Source organism: Pelophylax lessonae, assembly GCF_965119305.1.
Source record: "Pelophylax lessonae genome assembly, chromosome: 6".
Lineage (NCBI taxonomy): Eukaryota > Metazoa > Chordata > Amphibia > Anura > Ranidae > Pelophylax > Pelophylax lessonae.
Window position 1 is genome coordinate 2,687,041 of NC_138773.1, and position 25,110 is coordinate 2,712,150.

General features: G+C 47.9%; 1 protein-coding gene across 3 annotated transcripts in view; it reads right to left on the reverse strand.

The window, feature by feature from the left end:
- The window catches only part of LOC309559011 (integrin alpha-M-like), a 266,904-nt gene that overhangs the window by 2,628 nt on the left and 239,166 nt on the right, over nucleotides 1–25,110 (reverse strand). For 2 of the 3 annotated variants that reach the window (XM_082262120.1, XM_082262119.1), the window contains exons 12-29: nucleotides 24,186–24,325; nucleotides 23,839–23,973; nucleotides 22,917–23,153; nucleotides 22,608–22,738; nucleotides 21,652–21,806; nucleotides 18,892–19,043; nucleotides 18,712–18,816; nucleotides 18,561–18,634; nucleotides 18,305–18,446; nucleotides 18,132–18,227; nucleotides 11,454–11,533; nucleotides 9,305–9,388; nucleotides 6,241–6,316; nucleotides 6,049–6,156; nucleotides 2,671–2,754; nucleotides 2,378–2,491; nucleotides 1,854–1,958; nucleotides 1,512–1,622 (exon numbers count right to left, since the gene is read on the reverse strand). In XM_082262120.1, the coding sequence (XP_082118246.1) occupies nucleotides 1,512–1,622; nucleotides 1,854–1,958; nucleotides 2,378–2,491; nucleotides 2,671–2,754; nucleotides 6,049–6,156; nucleotides 6,241–6,316; nucleotides 9,305–9,388; nucleotides 11,454–11,533; nucleotides 18,132–18,227; nucleotides 18,305–18,446; nucleotides 18,561–18,634; nucleotides 18,712–18,816; nucleotides 18,892–19,043; nucleotides 21,652–21,806; nucleotides 22,608–22,738; nucleotides 22,917–23,153; nucleotides 23,839–23,973; nucleotides 24,186–24,325 (2,129 nt within the window). The remainder of the gene's footprint in view (nucleotides 1–1,511; nucleotides 1,623–1,853; nucleotides 1,959–2,377; nucleotides 2,492–2,670; nucleotides 2,755–6,048; nucleotides 6,157–6,240; nucleotides 6,317–9,304; nucleotides 9,389–11,453; nucleotides 11,534–18,131; nucleotides 18,228–18,304; nucleotides 18,447–18,560; nucleotides 18,635–18,711; nucleotides 18,817–18,891; nucleotides 19,044–21,651; nucleotides 21,807–22,607; nucleotides 22,739–22,916; nucleotides 23,154–23,838; nucleotides 23,974–24,185; nucleotides 24,326–25,110) is intronic. The other variant, XM_082262121.1, reaches the window with a different exon arrangement.

A 25,110-nucleotide genomic window follows, 5' to 3' on the forward strand; every position in this document is an offset into this window, starting at 1 on the left:
GTGCCCAGCAGGTGGCAGCGCTGTGTAGGTTGGGGCTCTGTACTCTGCCAGCAGTGATGTGATGTGTGCCCAGCAGGTGGCAGCACTGTGTAGGTTGGGGGCTCTGTACTCTGCCAGCGGTGATGTGATGTGCCCAGCAGGTGGCAGCACTGTGTAGGTTGGGGCTCTGTACTCTGCCAGCGGTGATGTGATGTGTGTCCAGCAGGTGGCAGCACTGTGTAGGTTGGGGGCTCTGTACTCTGCCAGCGGTGATGTGATGGGTGCCCAGCAGGTGGCAGCACTGTGTAGGTTGGGTGCTCTTTACTCTGCCAGTAGTGATGTGATGTGTCCAGCAGGTGTCAGCACTGTGTAGGTTGGGTGCTCTGTACTCTGCCAGTGGTGATGTGTGCCCAGCAGGTGGCAGCACTGTGTAGGTTGGGGGCTCTGTACTCTGCCAGCAGTGATGTGATGGGTGCCCAGCAGGTGGCAGCACTGTGAAGGTTGGGGCTCTGTACATGGCCAACGGTGATCTGATGGGTGCCCAGCAGGTGGCAGCACTGTGTAGGTTGGGGCTCTGTATTCTGCCAGCGGTGATGTGACGTGTGCCCAGCAGGTGGCAGCGCTGTGTAGGTTGGGGCTCTGTACTCTGCCAGCGGTGATGTGATGGGTGCCCAACAGGTGGCAGCACTGTGTAGGTTGGGGCTCTGTATTCTGCCAGCGGTGATGTGACGTGTGCCCAGCAGGTGGCAGTGCTGTGTAGGTTGGGGCTCTGTACTCTGCCAGCGGTGATGTGATGGGTGCCCAACAGGTGGCAGCACTGTGTAGGTTGGGGCTCTGTACTCTGCCAGCGGTGATGTGATGGGTGCCCAACAGGTTGCAGCACTGTGTAGGTTGGGTGCTCTGTACTCTGCCAGTGGTGATGTGATGGGTGCCCAGCAGGTGGCAGCACTGTGTAGGTTGGGGGTCTGTACTCTGCCAGCGGTGATGTGATGTGTTCCCAGCAGGTGGCAGCACTGTGTAGGTTGGGGTCTCTGTACTCTGCCAGCAGTGATGTGATGGGTGCCCAGCAGGTGGCAGCACTGTGTAGGTTGGGTGCTCTGTACTCTGCCAGTGGTGATGTGATGGGTGCCCAGCAGGTGGCAGCACTGTGTAGGTTGGAGCTCTATACTCTGCCAGCAGTGATGTGATGTGTGTCCAGCAGGTGGCAGCACTGTGTAGGTTGGGGGCTTTGTACTCTGCCAGTGGTGATGTGATGTGTGCCCAGCAGGTGTCAGCACTGTGCTAAGAATGATGTAAAAGTTTTTTATGTGCATTCTGCACCCTCCAGTAGGTGGCGCATTATTATTGGCAGGCTGATGAAAAGCGCTGACTGATGAGATCCCAGCCGGGTCAGACAGATGCATTCCTCAAACCTGCTTTGGACCCAGGAGGAGGACTCGGCGATGGGTCACACGCACACACAAACACACACATACACACACACGAAGGCTCGGTGATGGGTCACACTCATTACTCCGACCAATCTGTCTTACCTTATAGAGGACAGCCGCTATGATTGCCAGAAGCACCAGCCCCCCCACACTGCTGCCGATGATGATGGGGTAGTAGTTGTACTCCACATGGATCTCCAGGGTCGTCTGTGTCTGAAACACACAAAGAGATTTTTCCTCATTGTTTAAATTGAATCTCTCAGAACCGCCATTACCATCCTAGGAGCCATCATCCTCTCCCAGCCGGTCCCAGGCAATGGTGGCGGTGGTAGAGATGAGCTCTGCCCCAGAACTGGCACCCCCATCGGAGGGTACCGTCCTTATAAAGATGACCTCCAGGCTCCAATTTCCCACCCAGAATAGAACTGTGATAGAGGGGAGTACCTGGGTCCGGACAAAGCGCGTGTTCTGTTCCAGGATGTGGGCGTAGGTCTGCGTATCGTATCTGATCTCCCCCGATGTCTGCAGGGAAATCTTCTGCTGTCCTGTCTGAGACCAGAGAGAAGGAAGTCAGGACATAGACAAGTCTGGGGGACATTGTATGCACGTGTCTGGGGGGGTGGAGGTTGTTGTATGGACATATCTGGGGGGGGGGTGGGGTGGAGGTTGTTTGTTGTATGGACATATCTGGGGGGGGGGGGGGGGGTGGAGGTTGTTTGTTGTATGGACATATCTGGGGGGTTGGAGGCTTTTGTACGGACATATGTGTGGAAGTGTCTAGGGGGGGGGGGGGGCAAGGATGGAGGAGAAGCCTCGATGGCACAGTGCCAGGACTGCCTATATAAGTGTGCTACAACATTGTATGTATGGCAGTCAGGGCAATTGGAGGCCTAAGGTTTTCCCCAAGAAGGACCAATCATATTTATTGTGTCTTTGAGAATGTGGATCTACCTGTAGACTGTACCTACCTGAGTGACGGCTTCTTTGGTCACAGATCCACTGATTGTAAAGCTTAGTGAACTCTGAACCTCCAGATTCGGGATCTGACACTCCACCCTGACACACCAACCAACAGAACAGTTCTGGGGAGAGAAGAGTGAGAAGATTTGGGGATCACAAGATAAGAGAGGAGAGTGCTCCAGAGGAGAACCCAAGAGAGGAAATCGGGGATGTGGAGGGCAGAAGAGACCATGCTGGGCAAAGAAAAGATCCAAGAACATCATTCAGGAGGGACACTGAGATTTGGTTTCCATTCATTTACCAGAATTTGTGTTCTTGCCAGGATCTCCTGGTAGTTCTCCACTCCGGGGGTTTCTCTGGCTTCAGTACAGGTGGAGAGGTCTGGCTGGAAAAAAAAGAGGCACATGATAGGTCTTCACCCCAATGCCTCATTTGGAGTCCACCAATACCACAGTGCTTCATGTTGGATCCCTCTCCTCACCCCACTGTCTCACCTAGGGTCCCTCCTCACCCCACTGTCTCACCTGGGGTCCCTTCTCACCCCACTGTCTCACCTGGGGTCCCTTCTCACCCCACTGTCTCACCTGGGGTCCCTTCTCACCCCACTGTCTCACCTGGGGTCCCTTCTCACCCCACTGTCTCACCTGGGGTCCCTCCTCTCCCCACTGTCTCACCTGGGGTCCCTCCTCACCCCACTGTCTCACCTTGGATACTTCCTCACTCCATTACCTCCTTAATGAGCCTATGTTCTCCATTACCTCATCTGGGGTCCCCTTTTATCTCACTGCCGAGCATGGGATTCCCTGAACCCTACTGTCTCGTCTAGAGTTCCTTCTCACCTGGGGTACTACTTCACTCCATTACTGCATCTGGGGCCCCATTTTATTCCATTATTACATAGTAGGGGAGGTTGAATAAAGACAATAGTCCATCCAGTTCCCCCTGTGTAGGTGTGTGTGGCTGTAATCATCTCTCATACCCCTGAATGTTCTGATCCTTGAGATGTACATCTAAGAGTCTTTAAAAAGCCACCATACTTCCCGCAGAAACCACCTCTTGTGGTAGAGAATTCCACAATCTTGTTGCCCTTACTGTAAAAAACCCCTGCGCAGCTTGAGGTTAAAACGCTTCTCCTCTAATCGCATTGTATGCCCTCATGCATGCGTTGTGACTGAACAGTTTTTTTTTTTCTATGCTGAGATCACCATTGAGATATTTATAAATTGCTATCATGTCCCCCCTCAGGCGTCTCTTCTCCAGGGAGAATAAATCGAGGGATTGTAGACGCTCTTCATAGTCAAGGTCCTCCAATCCCCTAATTAGTTTAGTTGCCCTTCTCTGGACTCTCTCCAGCTCCAACACATCCCTCCTGAGGACTGGTGACCAGAACTGGACAGAATACTCCAGATGCGGTCGGACCAGAGTTTTATAAAGTGTAAGGATTATAGTCTTATCTCTGGAATACATCCCTTTCTTTATGCATGCTAATATTCTGCTACTTTGGCAGCTGCCGCTTGGCATTGCATGCTGTTGCCTAATCTATCATCAACCAAGACTCCCAGATCTTTCTCCATTTTTGATTCCCCCAAGGGTTCCCCTCCTAACGTGTATTGTGCTTTTATGTTTTTAGTCCACAAGTGCAAAACCTTCCACTTCTCCACATTAAACCTCATTTGCCATGTCGTTGCCCACTCTGTTATTTTGTCCAGGTCATTCTGTAGGATATCTGCTTCATGCTGTGCAGTTATTGCTCTGGCCAATTTTGTGTCATCTGCAAAAACTGATAACGAACTCCTGATCCCGTCCTCAATGCTGTTTATGAATAAATTGAACAAGGTCGGTCCCAGGACTGAGCCTTGGGGGACCCCGCTTACTACCTCAGACCAGTCTGAGTATGCGCTGTTTATTACCACCCTTTGGACACGCCCTTTTAACCAGTTCTGTATCCAAGAGCAAACCTTGCGGTTGATGCCTGCAGACCTTATTTTATAAATTAAGCGCTTATGGGGAACTGTAAACGCATTAGCGAAATCCAAGTACACCACATCCACTGGTCTGCCCCTATCCAGGTCACAGCTCACCTCCTCGTAGAATGGTAGACAACAGGCTTGGCAGTGGCATGCAATGCCAAGCCGCTGCAAGCAAAGCCAACAGAATACTGGGTTGTATAAAAAAGGGGATTCACTCCAGAAATAAAGAGATTATTCTCCCGCTCTACAAGACTCTGGTCCGACCACATCTGGAGTATGCTGTCCAGTTCTGGGCACCGGTCCTCAGGAAGGATGTGCTGGAACTGGAGAAAGTCCAGAGAAGGGCAACAAAAATAATTAGGGGAATGGAGGACATCAGCTATGAGGAAAGACTACAAGCACTGAACTTATTCTCTCTGGAGAAGAGACGATTGAGAGGGGATATGATATCAATGTACAAATACTGTACTGGTGACCCTAGCATAAGGAACAAACTATTCAGAGAAAGGAGATACAATAAGACACGTGGCCACTCACTAAAACTAGAGGAAAGGCGGTTTAACCTTAAAGTACGTAAGGGGTTCTTCACTGTCAGAGCAGTAAGGATGTGGAATTCTTTTCCACAAACAGTCGTATCAGCAGGGAGCATTGATAGTTTCAAAAAACTATTAGATGGGCACCTTAAAGACCACAACATACAGGGGGTATACAATGTTCAACATACAGGGGGTATACAATGTACAACATACAGAGGTATACAATGTACAACATACAGGGGTATACAATGTACAACATACAGGGGGTATACAATGTACAACATACAGGGGGTATACAATGTACAACATACAGGGGGTATACAATGTACAACATACAGGGGGTATACAATGTACAACATACAGGGGTATACAATGTACAACATACAGGGGGTATACAATGTACAACATACAGGGGGTATACAATGTACAACATACAGGGGGTATACAATGTACTATTGACATAAACACACACACATCATAGGTTGAACTGGATGGACGGATGTCTTTTTTAAACCTCACAAACTATGTAACTATGTAACTATGTTAACAGATTGGTTTGACAAGAACGCCCATTGGTAAACCCGTGCTGATTACTGCTGATGAGGATGTTCTCTTTAGCAAACTCTTGGATATATTTCCTTATCATCCCCTCCAGAAGTTTACATACTATTGTCTCACCTGGAATGCTCCCTCACTCCATTATCCCATCTTTGAGCCTACCTTCTCCATTACCTCATCTGGGGCCCCTTTTTATCCCACTGATTCCTCTGAGGTTCACCCACCCTCTAGTCTCATCTGGAGTCCCTCCTCACCCCATTACCTCATTTAAGACCTCGCTTTTAGTAGCTCATAAGGCGCTCACCTTGCATTCCATTGTGTCATCTGAAATCCCTATCCCAACTCTACCTCATCCATGGTCCTTCTCTCCCTAATAACTTATCTGGGGTCTCCCTTCACCCCACTACCTTATCTAGGGGCTACAGATCAGACTGACTGGAAACAGTATACTAACATGTTACATGATCTATAATTAGATGGAGCGTGTTCATCAGGAAAACTGAGTGCGCTACCTAACATGCAGACCCAGACTAGAGAAGAAGCTATGGACTCTAGAAATGAGATATTGGAGGTGCGTCGAGTAGCGGTGACAACCTCTGTGATCGGTGTAGTTACCTCAGAACTGGTAATGTTCCTCGTCTCCCAGATGGACGTCTCCCCCACTCTCACTGGAACCATGAAGATGATGGTGAGAGGAAGGGACCGTTGGCCCAGATTAATGACCTGAGGACGTGAAGAAGGGGGTTGTGGTTACATGGAGGAGGCTGTTGGATAAGGTTTTAGTCCCTCACCCTGTCATAGTCATACCCTGTAGATGTGCTGTATGGTGGAGACACTGTTGTCACTGTTGGAGAAGTTCTGGTATTTGCTGGACTCTTCAAGACTAAAACAAGCACAGACAAGGAGTGTGAGTTGTGGGGTACGGGGCACCTCTGACACCCACCCCTCCATGATCCCATCCAAAGAAGGTCCCTTTCTGGCAGTCAGATACCATGACATGGGTTTCCATAGACAGATTACACATTTGAACTGGCAGTACTCTTCTAAAAGCAAATGCAAATACCCCCTTTCATGGAAAAATAAAGGACCTAGTGCCATCCTCTAATGGCACTTTTCCACTGCAAGTACCGGCTAGTACCGGCTCGGCTCTACTCGGCCCTGCTTGGCCCTGTTTGCTTTTCCACTGCGGTACCGCATGGTATAGGGTCGGAACGGTTCGGTACGGTACGGTATAGGTTTGCTTTTCCACTAAAGTAGTACTAAAGTTAAGTGGGTGGGATAACAACGGGGTGGGTGTGATTCTCTGACCAATCAGTGGCTAGTAGTGACTGCATGCAAAGGATTGTGGGATATGGTACCAGTTTGGTACCTGTTGGAACCACAATCGAGTAGGTACTGTTTTTTCAGAGCCGTACCGTACCGTTCGGTTCCATGCAGTGGAAAAGCAAACCTATACCGTACCGTACCGAACCGTTCCGACCCTATACCATGCGGTACCGCAGTGGAAAAGCACAAAAGCGTGCCGAGCCGGTACGGTTCTATGCAGTGGAAAAGCGCCATAAGCCCCCCCCCCCCTTTCTTTTGAGGAACTGAATTATGGAACTTGTGCCCTAAAACGTCAGTCTGAGGACTTCAGTCACCAGTATTGTCTGGCCTCCCTGCAGCTGATCTTCAGCCCGTTACTGACTTACCATGCCCTTTTCTGCACGGTATCTGTGTGTGGAGGCAGCCACTTTGGAGGAGGCAGGACTTTCCTTCCTCATGTCAGAGCTGCCCCCTTGATGACTGGTGGGTTCATGACAGAGGACTTTCCTTCCTCATGTCAGAGCTGCCCCCTTGATGACTGGTGGGTTCATGACAGAGGACTTTCCTTCCTCATGTCAGAGCTGCCCCCTTGATGACTGGTGGGTTCATGACAGAGGTGGAGGAAGCACAGATCCCATCAGAAGGGATGCAGCAGAAGCAGGGAGATCCTTGCACTGCAGGTCCTCAGGTATGGTTTACTCTCCAGCAAGGAGAACAGTAATCAGCACAATGGTGGGTCTCCAAATCTCCTGAGACCAGTAGTCCCTAAGATAAATGCCCTCTGAAGCTGGGTTTATATACCTATTGAAATGTCACTGGCTCAGCAAGAACTAGCTGAATTTGTAAAAAAAAAATGAGGTTGAAGGATTATAAGAGGTGCATAAGAGTCAGCCAGCCCCCAGTCTGATGTACTCACCCTCCAGTCTGTCACCAACCAAGTAGACCTGTCTCATGATACAAAGAACAGGGGTTAAGTTGACACACATTTGAAAACGCATGTGTAAGCTGCAGAGCCACTACACGGCACCCTGTTTTATCTGCAGTCCTAACACTTCCTAATTTAGTGTCTTCACACTGGGAGCACATGGCTGCTAATGGATGGATGGGGGAAAAGGTGGGAGGGAGACAGCCCAAACCTCCCCCAACCCACCCCATCCATGACTGGTCTGTTGTCTAAAAACTCAAATAACTAAGTTGTAACGATGGTACAAACTGGAAAGGACCAGCTGAGAAGCATTACACCTCCATCCCCTTGGTGGATGCAGAATAAAGACAAGTAGGAATTTTATATATGGGGCATGGCCTGTAAAGCACAATGCCTTTCAATCCCTAATTTCCTTGGGACTTTATGTGAGACAAGCAGGCCATGCTATTGGTCTCCATCTCTGTTTACGGAAAAAATAAGGTCAAATCAGACTGCATCCACCAAAAATGCACGAAAATCGCACGGTGGGACTTTATATGAGGCACCAAGCTGTAGGCAAGGCGTCTCCATCCCTGGTTGCTTAAACACAATAGGCTAGGTGGGACTTTAAGTGAGACCCCAGCAGGTAGTGCCCGGCGTCTCCATCCCTGTATCAAGAAAAAAATGAGGGTTGGGGGAGGTTGGGCTGTCTCCCTCCCACCTGTTCCCCCATCCATCCATTAGCAGCCATGTGCTCCCAGTGTGGAGACACTAAATTAGGAAGTGTTAGGACTGCAGATAAAACAGGGTGCCGTGTCGTGGCTCTGCAGCTTACACATGCGTTTTCAAATGTGTGTCAACTAAACCCCTGTTCTTTGTATCATGAGACAGGTCTACTTGGTTGGTGACAGACTGGAGGGTGAGTACATCAGACTGGGGGGTGAGTACATCAGACTGGGGGGTGAGTACATCAGACTGGGGGCTGGCTGACTTCCATGCACCTCTTATAATCCTTCAACCTCCTTTTTTTCTTGATACAGGGATGGAGACGCTGGGCACTACCTGCTGGGGTCTCACTTAAAGTCCCACCTAGCCTATTGTGTTCCAGCTGAATTTGTAGATCTGTCTGTGCAACCGGCTTCTGTTGAATGGTCCTGCTGGAAAACCAGGATTCAATCAGCTGCTGGTTGAAGGAAAAACACTCAATGTATATCCAGCTTGAGACAGTTATCACCAGAATAAGTGTCAGAAAATTGCTCCTCTGCTTTAGTTCTGGTGACAACTCAAAATATTGGCATTGCATCTTTAAAGCCCGGTGAGAAACAAAGGAACCCCCAACGATCCACCTGATGTCTCCTGGGAGCTACAGATGGTCCCAGATGACAACACTTGTAGGAGAACGAAGTCTGACAACAACCCTCATCCAATCTTTCTTGTCTTCCCCAAGATGAGCTGTGACTTTTATTTTAGCACCCTAAGGGGTGCCTGCCCCTCCCCTAAGAACAGCCTAAAGAGTAACTCCACCAAAACCTGAGCAGTCCTGTCTATGGCCAAAAATGTTCCAGAAGACTACATGGGGTATTCAGATTGTCCAACCCTTGTCAGATTGAAATGACCTTCCTCCATCATCTGATTCCCTCCTCCAGTTCATCTTTTACTCACCTGTTGATGGTAACATAGATGGCGTAGCGGACACTCAGCTGAGATGAGGACATCATTCGATCGGTGGGAACTCGTCTGTAATCACTGATCGAGACAACAGAAAAAGCAAGCTTAGAAGTACTTAAGAAACCTTAGACAACGGTAACTAAGTTATCCACCAGAGAGCGTACTAAAAGTAATGCACAAAAAGGCCATATACAGGGCCTTGCGAAAGTATTCGGCCCCCTTGAACTTTGCGACCTTTTGCCACATTTCAGGCTTCAAACATAAAGATATAAAACTGTAATTTTTTGTGAAGAATCAACAACAAGTGGGACACAATCATGAAGTGGAACGAAATTTATTGGATATTTCAAACTTTTTTAACAAATAAAAAACTGAAAAATTGGGCGTGCAAAATTATTCAGCCCCCTTAAGTTAATACTTTGTAGCGCCACCTTTTGCTGCGATTACAGCTGTAAGTCACTTGGGGTATGTCTCTATCAGTTTTGCACATCGAGAGACTGAAATTTTTGCCCATTCCTCCTTGCAAAACAGCTGGAGCTCAGTGAGGTTGGATGGAGAGCGTTTGTGAACAGCAGTTTTCAGTTCTTTCCACAGATTCTCGATTGGATTCAGGTCTGGACTTTGACTTGGACACCTGGATATGTTTATTTGTGAACCATTCCATTGTAGATTTTGCTTTATGTTTTGGATCATTGTCTTGTTGGAAGACAAATCTCCGTCCCAGTCTCAGGTCTTTTGCAGACTCCATCAGGTTTTCTTCCAGAATGGTCCTGTATGCCGCGATGGTGAATCCTCTCTAGAGGCCCCCCCCCCCCCAAATCCCTGTAATCTGGGGCCCTCTATTATGTCGATATCCTCACTTGTCTCTGCCTCCACCCCATAGTGCTCCGGAGGGACAGCAAGGAAGTGCCTGTCTCCTCTATGGACCTGCCTTGTGTTCCCATTGGTAGGTGACTTTAGAACAGAACCTCGCTTTCATGTGATTCATTGCTGGGGACCCTCCTGGCAGTTTGTAAGGGTAGGCGGAGTGACATGTCTTCCATGTTCTGGTGACAAGTGTGGAGTCCTGCCCCAGGGGGGGTTCTTTGGGCTATGCCAGTCAATAAATGGGGTCGCTTGTCCCAGCACAGAGGGAACACCTTGCCCAAAGGCGTGCCAACCAATGCCGGGGACCAGGCGAGGGCCACGGTCACGTGAAAGTCAAACATGAATGTAGTCCCCCAATCTCAGAGATGAGGCACTTGTGTGTAGTGTTCTATGTGGAGTTCTTCCAAAGATATTGTCCCATGTCCTACACACTTGTACTGGTGAACATGTATGTTGCATGAGAAGGGACATGCGAAGCCTATGCCCACTCCACCAGTTAATGTACCTCTGTTACCTCACTCCAAGTAAAAGAATGGAGTCCTGCCGAGCACATAGCACAGACCTTCTGCATGCTCCAATTAATCCTCCTCGTTCTGTACCAAGTGACCAGGCATAGACCTCCGTAACGCTAATCTGCTCCTGATGACTGACTGAGACCGAACGCTATGAAAGGAAGTCTGACACCAAACCCCCTCACTACTGGAGGACCTGTCACCTATTCAGGTACCACACCAGTGACTGGTTGCTGTTCTTCCACCTGGTTACCCATGGCAACTTCTTTGCAATGTAACCTTTTTATTGTAGTGATGTTTCACCAACCCCTATGTTCTATTCCACACCCAGGTTCCTTAGAGAAATATGCCAGGACCCCACATGCACCCCTTGAGAGTACCTTTAGACCAGACTTTGAGCAGAGTAAACAACTTGACTGAACTTTTGGCAGACCAAATACAACATGTGGCAATGCCCCCCCCCCCCCCCCAGGATCCAGGCCTCTGAACCTTATATTACACAGGAGGGAGGCTGGACTCCCGAGGAAAACCCACAAACACAAGGGAAGGTGGCACGAGCATTAACCCCTTCCTCCCAACTTTGGCAGCCAGGTAGACTGACTAACCAAGGATTGGCAACCTGTCTACAAGTTTTACAAATTGATGTAAATTGATGGTGGAACAGCAGAGCAGATGAGGCCTGCACAAACTTTCCTGCCCTTTGATCTCACAGGGCGGTGACACATCAGGTCTGTCCCTCCCACACAGTCCCAGTGCTGACTTACCTACTCACGTTGGCTGCCAATATCAGAGTTTTCCCCAGGTCAACTGTCTGTGAAACGTGAAAACCAACCACGAAGATGGCCTGGAAGAGACCGAGAAGAGGTGTAAGGGAGGGGAAGATATGAACGATTCTCACTGGTGGGTCATGGGCATTGTGGCCATCACTAGCTTGTATCTCGCCATTCTTTCAGATCAGCACTACATTGCAGTGTTTTTATTTTGGCGTTGGGTTGAGGGATCAGGGGCCAGGGATAGGTTGAGGGTTATACTGAGGGCCAAGTTGACAGAGTTGAATTTTTTAAGAGTGTGGGTTAGGATGAGGGTTCTGTGTACGGTGAGGGTTGGGGGTTAGGTTGAGGGTTCTATGTATGGTGAGGGTTGGGGGGGTAAAGTTTGAGGGTTCCGTGTATGGTGAGGGTTGGGTTGAGGCATGGCGTTTCAGGATAAATTAAGTGTTGTGGATTGCTGTAATTTAAAAGCTGGGGATTAGGTTGTTGGTCTAGATCTCCCATTCACAACCAGTGTTCCTACAGAGGTTGCTAGGGGTTCCAGGAGCTGTAGCTGGTTGACCTCCTTTTTGATGGTACCAACACTGATCTGGGGCCAATGTCACATACAATGGCTTTTTATAGCTAAATGTGGCATTTTGACCATTACTGTAAGGGGGGCATTCTTCTCATTGACCCTCAAAAAAATTGGTTTTATTTAATTGGGTTTCCCACTACCTTAAAATGATTTCAATGGTTCCTCTAGGGCAGTCGTCTCCAAATTGCGGTTCGGGGGCTGGAGGTGGGTCTTTGCTTGCCTTCATATGTCCCTTGGGGCACTTTTCCTTCCACCAATATGACCATTAATGCCAACAATGGGGTGCGATTCCGCACACTGACACCAATGACGGGGCACTATTTCTCCCGCTGACACCAATAATGGGGCACTAATCCTGCCACTGACACCAACGATTGGGGCACTATTCCTCCCACTGACACTAATGATGGGGCACTATTCCTCCCACTGACACAAATGATGGGGCACTATTCCTCCCACTGACACCAATGATGGGACACTATTCCTTCCACTGACACCAATGATGGGGCACTATTCCTCCCACTGACACCAATGATGGGGCACTATTCCTCCCACTGACACTAAAGATGGGCACTATTCCTCCCACTGACACCAATAATGGGGCACTATTCCTCCCACTGACACCAACGATTGGGGCACTATTCCTCCCACTGACACTAATGATGGGCCACCATTCCTCCCACTGACACTAATGATGGGACACTATTCCTCCCACTGACACCAATGATGGGGCACTATTCCTCCCACTGACACCAATGATGGGGCACTATTCCTCCCACTGATACCAATGATGGGGCACTATTCCTCCCACTGACACCAACGATTGGGGCACTATTCCTCCCACTGACACTAATGATGGGCCACCATTCCTCCCACTGACACTAATGATGGGACACTATTCCTCCCACTGACACCAATGATGGGGCACTATTCCTCCCACTGACACCAATGATGGGGCACTATTCCTCCCACTGATACCAATGATGGGGCACTATTCCTCCCACTGACACCAATGATGGGACACTATTCCTTCCACTGACACCAATGATGGGGCACTATTCCTCCCACTGACACCAATGATGGGGCACCATTCGTCCCACTGACACCAATGATGGGACACTATTCCTCCCACTGACACCAATGATGGGGCACTATTCCTCCCACTGACACTAAAGATGGGCACTATTCCTCCCACTGACACCAATAATGGGGCACTATTCCTCCCACTGACACCAACGATTGGGGCACTATTCCTCCCACTGACACTAATGATGGGCCACCATTCCTCCCACTGACACTAATGATGGGACACTATTCCTCCCACTGACACCAATGATGGGGCACTATTCCTCCCACTGACACCAATGATGGGGCACTATTCCTCCCACTGATACCAATGATGGGGCACTATTCCTCCCACTGACACCAACGATTGGGGCACTATTCCTCCCACTGACACTAATGATGGGCCACCATTCCTCCCACTGACACTAATGATGGGACACTATTCCTCCCACTGACACCAATGATGGGGCACTATTCCTCCCACTGACACCAATGATGGGGCACTATTCCTCCCACTGATACCAATGATGGGGCACTATTCCTCCCACTGACACCAATGATGGGACACTATTCCTTCCACTGACACCAATGATGGGGCACTATTCCTCCCACTGACACCAATGATGGGGCACCATTCGTCCCACTGACACCAATGATGGGACACTATTCCTCCCACTGACACCAATGATGGGACACTATTCCTTCCACTGACACCAATGATGGGGCACTATTCCTCCCACTGACACCAATGATGGGGCACCATTCGTCCCACTGACACCAATGATGGGACACTATTCCTCCCACTGACACTAATGATGGGGCTCTATTTCTCCCACTGAAACCAATGATGGGGCTCTATTCCTTCCTCTGATACCAATGATGGGGCACTATTCCTCCCTATGATACCAAAGATGCATTGTTTACTCCCACCAACACCATGACAATTTCTACCCCTAATGGCCACAGTCTGGTACCCTAAAATCTGGAGGGCAGTGAACCGACCCTTTGTTTTAAAAAGTTTGAAGAGTCCTAAATGAGGTTTAGAAGATTGAAAGATGCTGGTTGAAGGTTTTCAGGATAAGTGTTAGTTTTGAAGATTTGGGTGTTAGCATTAGAGATAGATTTGAGGGTTGGGGTTAGGGAGTTATTTTAGGGTTAAGAATTGAGAATTAGTGTTAGGTTGGGGGATAAGGGTTATGGTCAGACCTGGAAATAAGAATGATGGTTTGGGTTGAGGGTGTAGTTGTGAGCTGGACAATTAGTAGCTGGGGTTGTAATTAGGGTCAGGGTTACATTGAGGTTTACGATTAGTATAAAAGGTCAACAGTTTACGTTTAGGTGAAGTGCCGGAGTTACATAGCTTGGTTATTCTGACATGAAAACATCATATTTGATATAAATCAGTCTCCTGGTTCTTTCTGTTGTAGCCTTTTCTTTCTGCCTAGTGTTCATTGCTCTCACACTCTAGCACTCTCTTACATAGCAAAACACTCTCTAGGCTCTGTAGCACCCTCTCACACCCTCTAACACACTCTAGCATCCTCTCACACCCTCTAACACACTCTAGCATCCTCTCACACCCTCTCACACACTCTAGCATCCTCTCACACCCTCTCACACACTCTAGCACCCTCTCACACCCTCTAACACACTCTAGCATCCTCTCACACACTCTCTCACACTCTAGCACCCTCTCACACACTCTAACACACTCTAGCACCCTCTCACACCCTCTAACACACTCTAGCACCCTCTCACACCCTCTCACACACTCTAGCACCCTCTCACACCCTCTCACACCCTCTCTCACACTCTAGCACCCTCTCACACCCTCTAACACACTCTAGCATCCTCTCACACCCTCTCTCACACTCTAGCACCCTCTCACACCCTCTCACACACTCTAGCACCCTCTCACACCCTCTCTCACACTCTAGCACCCTCTCACACCCTCTAACACACTCTAGCACCCTCTCACACCCTCTCACACACTCTAGCACCCTCTCACACCCTCTAACACACTCTAGCACCCTCTCACACCCTCTCACACACTCTAGCACCCTCTAACACCCTCTCACACCCTCTCTCACACTCTAGCACCCTCTCACACCCTCTAGCACCCTCTCTCACACTCTAGCACCCTCTCTCACACTCTAGCACCCTCTCACACACTCTAGCACCCTCTTACACCCTCTCACACCCTCTCACACACTCTCACACACTCTAGCACCCTCTCACACCCTCTCACACACTCTCGCACACTCTAGCACCCTCTCACACCCTCTCACACCCTCTCACACACTCTCACACACTCTCACACACTCTAGCACCCTCTCACACCGTCTAGCACCCTCTCTCACACTCTAGCACCCTCTCACACACTCTAGCACCCTCTTACACCCTCTCACACCCTCTCTCACACTCTAGCACCCTCTCACACCCTCTAGCACCCTCTCTCACACTCTAGCACCCTCTCTCACACTCTAGCACCCTCTCACACACTCTAGCACCCTCTTACACCCTCTCACACCCTCTCACACACTCTCACACACTCTAGCACCCTCTCACACCCTCTCACACACTCTCGCACACTCTAGCACCCTCTCACACCCTCTCACACACTCTCACACACTCTCACACACTCTCACACACTCTCACACACTCTCACACACTCTAGCACCCTCTCACACCGTCTAGCACCCTCTCTCACACTCTAGCACCCTCTCACACACTCTAGCACCCTCTTACACCCTCTCACACACTCTAGCACCCTCTTACACCCTCTCACACACTCTCACACACTCTCACACACTCTAGCACCCTCTCACACACTCTAGCACCCTCTTACACCCTCTCACACACTCTAGCACCCTCTCACACCCTCTAGCACCCTCTCTCACACTCTAGCTCACTCTCACACCCTCTCACACACTCTAGCACCCTCTAGCACCCTCTCTCACACTCTAGCACCCTCTCGCTCTCTCTTGACCCCTCTCGCATCTCTTTTTTTTTTTTTTTTAATTCTTTTTCTTTCAATATGTGCATAAAAACGAACATTCCAAACGTCCTTTCAACAAAGGGACAAAACAATATAAAATAAAAAAATTATACAATATCCAAATAATTATCTGTTTACTTAGTATTCATAATCTCTTTATGCCAAGGTATATCCATTTAGCTTAATTGATCGCCGTTGTCCTGGTGTGCCCCAACCCCTTGCTTCATTGCATTCATAGATTTATTTCCTCATCATACTATGTGCATCGGCATCCCTCTATATCCTCTTAGTTATCTCCTTATATTCAACCATTGGTTAATGTTGATTGACTCCAATTATCCCAAATTTTATAATATTTCGTTGAGCATCCTCTATGCATATACAATACTTTTTCAAATGGTAAAATCTGATTTACCGCTCTTATCCAGTTCTTAAAGCGGAGTTCCGGGCAGAGAATCGTTTTTTTTTTGAACATACCCCCGGGACAGTCAGGGCTAGCACATTCCACAATGGCTAGCCTCTGATCTGTCCCGGTTCGCACTTACCTTTTAGAAGAAATACTTACTTAGAAGTTTTCTTCCACAGCGTTTCCATCTCGGTTGTGGGCAGCTGAAGCCGGCGCGGTCCTCTTCTCCGTCTTCTTCCGCGTCTTCGTGTCCCAGAATGCGCTGCACCGGCCCCTCTCGTCACTTCCGGTGCGGCGCCGCATTTCTAAACAGCTTCTGGGCATGCCCAGAAGCTGTTTAGCAGGGGAATGCGGCGTCGCCCGGAAATGACGAGCGGGGCCGGTGCGGCGCATTGATTCCTGGGAGCTATGACGTTCAGCTCCCAGGAATCATAGCGAGACAGGAAGTGACGGGGTGAGCCGCGGCTCCGAGGGAGGAAGCTGTCATAGGTGAGTATTTACGATCGTCAATTACAAGGTGAGTTTTTAAAAAAAAAAAATCTAACTATCCAATTCCTTTTCAGGTTGGGCTGAACTAGCGGACGGGCACAAAAAAAAAATATCGTTTTTGTGCCCGGAACTCCGCTTTAACAGCAGGGGGCTTCACTTGAATCCACTTAACTGTGATTGTTTTCCTTGCCATAAACAGCGTTTCTCTAAGCATTATCTTGTGATATCTAGACCATGTTATTTCATCTAATATACCCAGCAAACAGGTTTCTGGGGTCAAAGGTACAGGCATATTCAGGACAGAGGATAATATTTGAATTATTTCCTGCCAGAATCTTGATATCACTGGACAAAACCACATAATATGTATAAAGTCTGCCCGCTTAGCGCTGCATCTCAAACATTTAGGAGATGCAATGCTTTGCATTGCATAAAGTCTACTTGGAGAGAGATATGACTAAATTGGGAATTATTTCCTGCCATTTTGTTCTTATTGCCAAGGGATTCATTCCTGAATTAAAGCTGGTTAAATGTGCATATGTTTTAGAGATTAATCCTTTAGGGCCCTGGGACAATCATTGGATATCTAGATCCCAGGTCCCAAAACTCCAAATTGCGCTTGTAACGCATGTCGCAACTGTAGGTATCTATATAATGAGGTATGTGGTATATCATATTTCATTTGTATATCTGAAAAAGAGTACATATGTGTTCTATCATATACGTCTGCAAGGACTGATATCCCTTTTTGTTCCCAGAACTGATACTCTACCAATTGTCCCTCTCGCATCTCTTAGCACTCTCTCTCAAACCCTATCACACTTTCTAGATTCTCTCACACTCCCTCGTACCCTCTCACACTCCCTCGTACCCTCTCACACCCTCTAGCACCCTCTCACACCCTCTAGCACCCTCTCACACTCCCTCGTACCCTCTCACACCCTCTAGCACCCTCTCGCACTCTCTAGCACCCTCTCACACTCCCTCGTACCCTCTCACACCCTCTAGCACCCTCTCACACCCTCTAGCACCCTCTCACACTCCCTCGTACCCTCTCACACCCTCTAGCACCCTCTCACACCCTCTAGCACCCTCTCACACTCCCTCGTACCCTCTCTGCAGGCTCTCTTCTCTTACCGTAGTGTTGGGTCTCAGGAGAGGTCTGTTAACCCCGCAGTTCACCACTCTCTGACCCTCCAGAGAGGCGCATGAAACTGTCACTTTCTTGTTGCTCTACAAAACAAATAAAATTCGATTATAACAACTGTCCACCATACAGAGGAGGCGGAGATGAGACAGCTCCCCATTACCTCAATGCCAGACACCAAGCGATATGACAGGCCTGAGGGGAAGGGGATGAGAACTCGTGTGTTGTATGAATCTTCACCTTCATTCTTCACCGAGACCATCACGTTGACCTCAAGAGTCACTCCAACCACCACCTGGCTGACACTATTAGATAGAGGAATTAGATGGTAACATCGATTTTCTCCAGACACCCAAACCACCCAACAGTGAACGCATTCATCGGCCAAGCTACTGAGAGAATGAGGGCCTCCATCTCACCCTGTGAAGGTGATCTTCAGGCTCAGATTGTCCTCACATACCCCGTCACCACCACAGTTCTTCTGAAATGGGACCTGTAGAGAAAGATCTAAAGGTACATAACAAGGTCTGCGATTGGTAATGCCGCACGTAGCGTTTGGGACCTCCGTACCTCTGCAGACTGGTCAGAAGGAGAGTCCTCACTCAGCACAGGAGTTCCAACAAGGGCAAAATCGAGCAAGACTCGGAGAGCGGACAGAGGGTCTTCCACACACTCCTAGACATGGAGACAGGATGAGTGAGAACCATGACCTTCTTATCTATCTTTGTCTCCATATAGAGAGGTACTCACGGGAATCCGGATGGAATGGTCTGCACACACTTCCCCTGGCAGAAGACCCTTGGTGGTGTTGAGGGAGCGCCCAGCACCGGTGAAGAGGGCTCGAGGGTTGGTGCGACCAGCATCCAGGAGGAGAGAGTATGTCACCTGACCAAAGTTCTCCACTGAGAAAGAATGTGAGATGTAAAGCAAATGACTGAACAAATGACTTCCATGCATAGATTGCTGCTGCTTTTCCAGCTAAAGGACTGGCAATCCTGTTCAGACAGTCCTGTGATTCATACACAATTATTTCCTGGCTCAGTATCTTACTTCTCATTGGACCCCATCATCCCCTCTGTCCAATTAGCAGCAAGGTGATCTTCCTGAATGTGCTGTGTGGAAGGCATGGGCAAATCACAGGACCGGCTGCACAAACTTGCATATTTATTGGCAGGTAAAGTGGTAATTATATATGATTTTTAACTGCTTTTGTAGCGGTTTGCCCAGGAGTCCAACAACCTTTGCCCTACCTGTAATATATTTATAATCCTATAGAGGTGCTTGTGGTTCCAACTTAGGCCCTCTAAGTATTCTTTCATCCCAGTGACTGGAGTCTGGTCCTTCTCTTCCTTTCAGCACAATTGTGTCACTCAAGTCCCCGTATAGTGAGACTTGATGGACCTAACTCAGAACTTTGTGACAAAGACAGCCGCATCCATAGCACCCAAAATATGTGGGATGGTTTGGATGATATGGGAAATGGTTTAGATGGTACACAGGAGATGGTTTGGATGGTACAAGGGATAGGTTGGGGTCATACAAGGGATGGTTTGGATGGCACAGGAGATGGTTTGGATGGTACAAGGGATGGACTGGGCGATACAGAAGATGGTTTGGATGGTACAAGGGATAGGTTGGGGTCATACAAGGGATGGTTTGGATGGCACAGGAGATGTTTTGGATGGTAAAAGGGATGGGTTGGGTGATACAGGAGATGGTTTGGAAGGTACAAGGGATAGATTGGGTAAAACAAGGGATGATTTGGATTTTACAAAGGAATGGGTTGGGGGATGCTGGAGATGGTTTGGATGGTACAAGGGATGGTTTGGATAGTTTAAGGGATGGGTTGAGTGATACAGGAGAGGTTTTGGATGGTATGAGGGATAGTTTGGATGGTACAAGTGTTGGGTTGGGTAATACAGAAGATGGTTTGGATGGTACAAGGAATAGACTGGGTGATACAATGGATGGTTTAGATGGTACAAGGAATGGTTTGGAGGGTACAAGGGATGGGTTGGGTGATACAGAAGATGGTTTGGAAGGTACAAGGGATAGATTGGGTAAAACACGGGATGATTTCGATTTTACAAGGGATTGGTTGGGTGATGCTGGAGATGGTTTGGATGGTACAAGGGATGGTTTGGATGGTTTAAGGGATGGGTTGGGTGATACAGGAGAGGTTTTGGATGGTATGAGGGATAGTTTGGATGGTACAAGTGTTGGGTTGGGTAATACAGAAGATGATTTGGATGGTACAAGGGATAGGTTGGATGATAGAAGGGATGCTTTGGGTGGAACAAGGGATAGACTTGGTGAGACAAGGGATGGTTTGGATGGTACAAGGAATAGACTGGGTGATACACGGGATGGTTTGGATGGTACAAGGAATAGACTGGGTGATACAAGGGATGGTTTAGATGGTACAAGGAATGGTTTGGATGGTACAAGGGATGGGTTGGGTTATACAGGGGAAGGTTGGGATATTACAAGTCATAGTTTAGAATAGATTATACAAGAGATAGTTTGAATTGAACAGGGGATAGTTGGACGGTATGGGAAGATGTTTAGATGGTAACAAGGATGGTTTAGATGGTAAAAGGGATAGTTTGGATGACACGGGTCATGGTGTGGATTGTTTTAGTCATAGTTTGGATAGTACAGGGGAAGGTTTGCATGATAGCAAGGGATAGTTTGGATGATGCAGGGGAGGGTTTGGATTATACAAGTAATGGGTTGGATGATGCGGAGGATGATTTGAATGGTACAGGGGATGGTTTGGATGTTATGGAGGATGTTTAAATGGTAGAAGAGAGGGTTTGGAAGGTATCAGGGTTGGTTTTGATGGTTTGGAGGATGTTAAGATGGTACAGGGGATGGTTTGAATGTTGTGGAGGATGTTTAGGTGGTGCAGGAGACGATTTGGATGGTACCAGGGATGGTTTGGGATGGTACAGGGGATGGTTTTAAAATGTATGCCAAGCAGTTTTGATGGTACAGAGAATAGTTTGGATGGTACAGGGGATGATCGTTTAGATGAAATGTAAGAGGCTTTGGATGGTAAGGCAGATGGTCTGGATTGGGTGGTACAGGATATGTTTTGGATGGCACAGGGCACTATCCCTTGTACCATTGGATGGTATGGTGATGGTTTTGATGGTACGTTGGTCAGTTTTGATGGGACAAGGAAAGGTTTTGATAGTAATGGGAATGTTGTGGATAGTGCACACCTTTCTGACTGCCTTGTCCTCTTTGTCTAGCTCTTTCCACCTGACCACCTTTCTTGCTTAAACCTTGAGCCCTGATCTATATTTTCATGGACACCTTGATTCCCTTCTCTTTGTACACAGTGCTCAATAACTACTTAGACAAACAATACCCCATAGAAAATTTCTAATCTGCTGTGTTTAACAATTCTGTGTTGGGTTAGTCCCTCGGGAGGTTTGGATGCAGCAGCCATTGTTCAAGGAAGTGACGACTCTTCCTGTCACCTCCCGCCATCCCCTGGCTCACCTGTTGCCTTGGTGTTTTTCTTGTTGCTGATGAAGCAGACGGTGAGCTTTATCACACTCCCCACTTTGCGCTGATCTGAGCACTCGTGGAACGTAAGGGGTATCTCAGTAGGATCGAAGGTCATGCGAACTGAGACACCCAGAACCGGGCGAGACCTACATATGAGTCAGAGATTACAAATGGTTATTTACAGAGGTTTTGTATAAGACAAACAGCATGGTACCACAACTTGTACAATGAGGGATTATTAGTTCTTCCTGGATGTAGAATTACCCCGTATACAGGCTGATTGTACAGTGCGGTACAGAGAGGATTTGAGTTGACTCTGAGGTCAGAGTTCCTGCACCAGCTGAGCCAGATGAAAGCAACACCATGCAAGGTGCATTTCCATGGCAAGAATATATAGCATTGGGGAATCCAACATTCAATTTCTGCCCCCTCATTGTGGGCACTGATAACTCCTAGGAGAACAGCAGTGATTGGACAGAAACAAACAGGGGTGAGTTTTAGCTGCAGGTTACCCTCCAATGCTAAGACACCCAGATGTGATAGATGAAAGTCAACTCTAATGCCCGTACACACGTGCAGATTATCTGCAGACTTTTGTCTGCAGACTTACCAAAACCATATAATATGAGGTCAAACCTAAACACTTTCAATTTGTATGCAATCCGGCAGGCCCTTGCACTACATAGAAAAGGTAAATCTGAAGACAAAAGTCTGCAGATAATCTGTACGTGTGTACAGGGCATTAGAATTTCTGAGTAATGTGTATGGCCAGACTTTTTCATCTTGGAGAGAGTGATGGGCATACTGTCCCATGGACCTGTGCCTGGCAATCCAGGGAAGCCACCATAGATGACATACAGTAAAGGCCATAGGTGATGATCTGGTGAAGGCGACGAGGTCACACCAGGATAATATAGATCTAATAACTATTTTCATTGTCTTCTCACCTCACTATCAAGACTCGTCCTTCACCTCCCACCACAAGATCTGGCAGATTGTCACTCGTCATGTCCAGATTTCCAGTCAGTGACCTCCCAAAGTACTTGATGCCACTACTGACCTGCCGACCAGAAATGCGCTGTAGAAAGGAAAGGAACCATAAATGAAAACACAACAGAAGAAAAGAACTTGACATAACATTATTTTATCAACAGAGAGCCAACCTATGTGAGCAGACACAAAGGGTAACTGACACCTGAATAGAATCATCACTTTCAGTTTTCACTATACATACCAGTGGATGAAAAAGTAGGTACCTGTATATATGAAGTTCTGAAGCTCTCATCCTGACCTGGGAAGATGTAGACAGCCCCCTGATAGTTGTCCTCACACGGGGCACCAACTGCCAGGTCTGGTAGATTGTCTCCAGTCATGTCTGGTAGAACAGAGATGGCAGAACCGAAATGACCTACAGATTGGTTGGGGTCACCTTGGAGGGTATCTGGACATGTCAAAGTGACAGATGGTCCTCTGGGGTGCCAAAAGTTCCTGACCTAAACAATAACAAGAAAGGATCGGAGCTGAAAACTACCAGTGATTATTATGAGGTAGTTAAAAATAGGGGAACCGAAACAATTTCATAGATCTCATAGAATTCCTTTGTGCCTAAATTTGAGCATTTCAGTATTAACCTAGCTTGGTAAACTGTCATCAATTGACTGAATGCAGACCTATGAGCACCAGGGCCATCACAGGTACACATTGCTTTGGAGGAATCCACACACAAATATAAGCAGTCATGGAAAACTCTTGAAACCATGGAGGATGAATTTGGGTTCTCAGAATATAACTGAGGTTGAAGAACATACATTTGGTGCCTCCAAAGTTGCAGAAAAATGAATGGGTACATGGCTATGGTCTTCTTATAATAAATTAGAATATTAAGACTTGAAGTCAACTCTCTGGATGTCTCATTTATTCTTATAACAAATGGGGCATTAAGACTTGAAGTCCACTCTCAGGAGGCCACAGTGGGCTTCGGTGTTCTTTTCAGTGTTATGGGGCGGAAGAAGAAACAAGGATTGCAGATAATTACTGTTAAAGTTTCAAAGAGGCAGAAGGTTCAATGAAACTGATCTATTCATCAGATAAAACTGACTTACTGAAATCGTCACCCCTGACTATCATCAAATAAACACGGAGGGTTGAAACATCACTGATTAGCAGCCTAGGCCTCACCTCGGTGACAGGACACAGGTACACCCGCCCGCCTGGAGCTTCTTGAGAGTAATACGTTGGGGCCCCAACCACAAGAAGAGAGTGTGTGGAATTCAAAGCGAGAACACTCAGCACCGACCCGAAGTACGACCCAATCTAAGAAGACAGATTGTACAAATGAAGAAACTGTATGTGAACGTCTTCCCAAAAATGAGACTCGTTGCTCTCTTCCCATCCATTCCCAGAAACATTTTGACAATCTCATCAATTTCTCCATCTCTTAAAAGTTGTGTCAATGCATGTAGCTGTATCTGTGGTCCGTTACTTCTCCAACCTTTGAACCACCCTCCTATGCCCCCCTCTGTCACCTTGTTTGCAGTGAATGCAGCCACCTGGCTCCACTCCAAAGTTCTTGGGTTATTCTTGTAGATGAAGACACTGCCCAGATGTTGGTGTCTTGGTGCACCAATGGCCAATGTGTCCCACTGCACCTGCTGGACTGCGTAACCTGTAGACAGAGAAGAGAAGAGTAATAGTGCAGTAATTCAAAACTTATCATTTTACACGTGCACCAAAACACGAAAAATTGATCCCTGTACCGCACTATTGGCACTTTTCCACTGCAAGTACCGGCTCGGCTCTACTCTGCCCTGCTTGGCCCGGTTTGCTTTTCCACTGCCGGTACCGCATGGTACGGTGTTGGAACGGTTCGGTACGGTACGGTATGGTTTGCTTTTCCACTAAAGTAGTACTAAAGTTAACTGGGTGGGATAACAACGGGGTGGGTGGGATTCTCTGATCAATCAGTGGCTAGTAGTGACTGCATGCAAAGGATTGTGGGATATGGTACCGGGTATGGTACCTCTTGGAACCACAATCGAGGTGGTACTGTTTTTGAGAGACGTACCGTTTGGTTCCATGCAGTGGAAAAGCGCTGCCATACCGTACCGTACCGAACCGTTCCTACACCATACCATGCAGTACCAGCAGTGGAAAAGCACAAAAGCGAGCCGAACCGTTCGGTTCCATGCAGTGGAAAAGCGCCATATGTCACCCTGCCAAAGGGTAAAGGCCTGGAGCTTACAGCCTAAGGCCACAAGCTGACGAAAACACCCAAAAACCTTAGATTACACGTTTCATACCATTTGTAGGATTTCAAAAGTCATCCATGATAGTTTGTAGGCAGGTGCAATCTACTTTCTCAACTGCAGGTGGTGCCCAAGCACAGCGAAATGACAGAGGGAGAGGAAGTCAAGAGAAACACGGTCCCCCTATGGTTTCCTGGGTCACTGG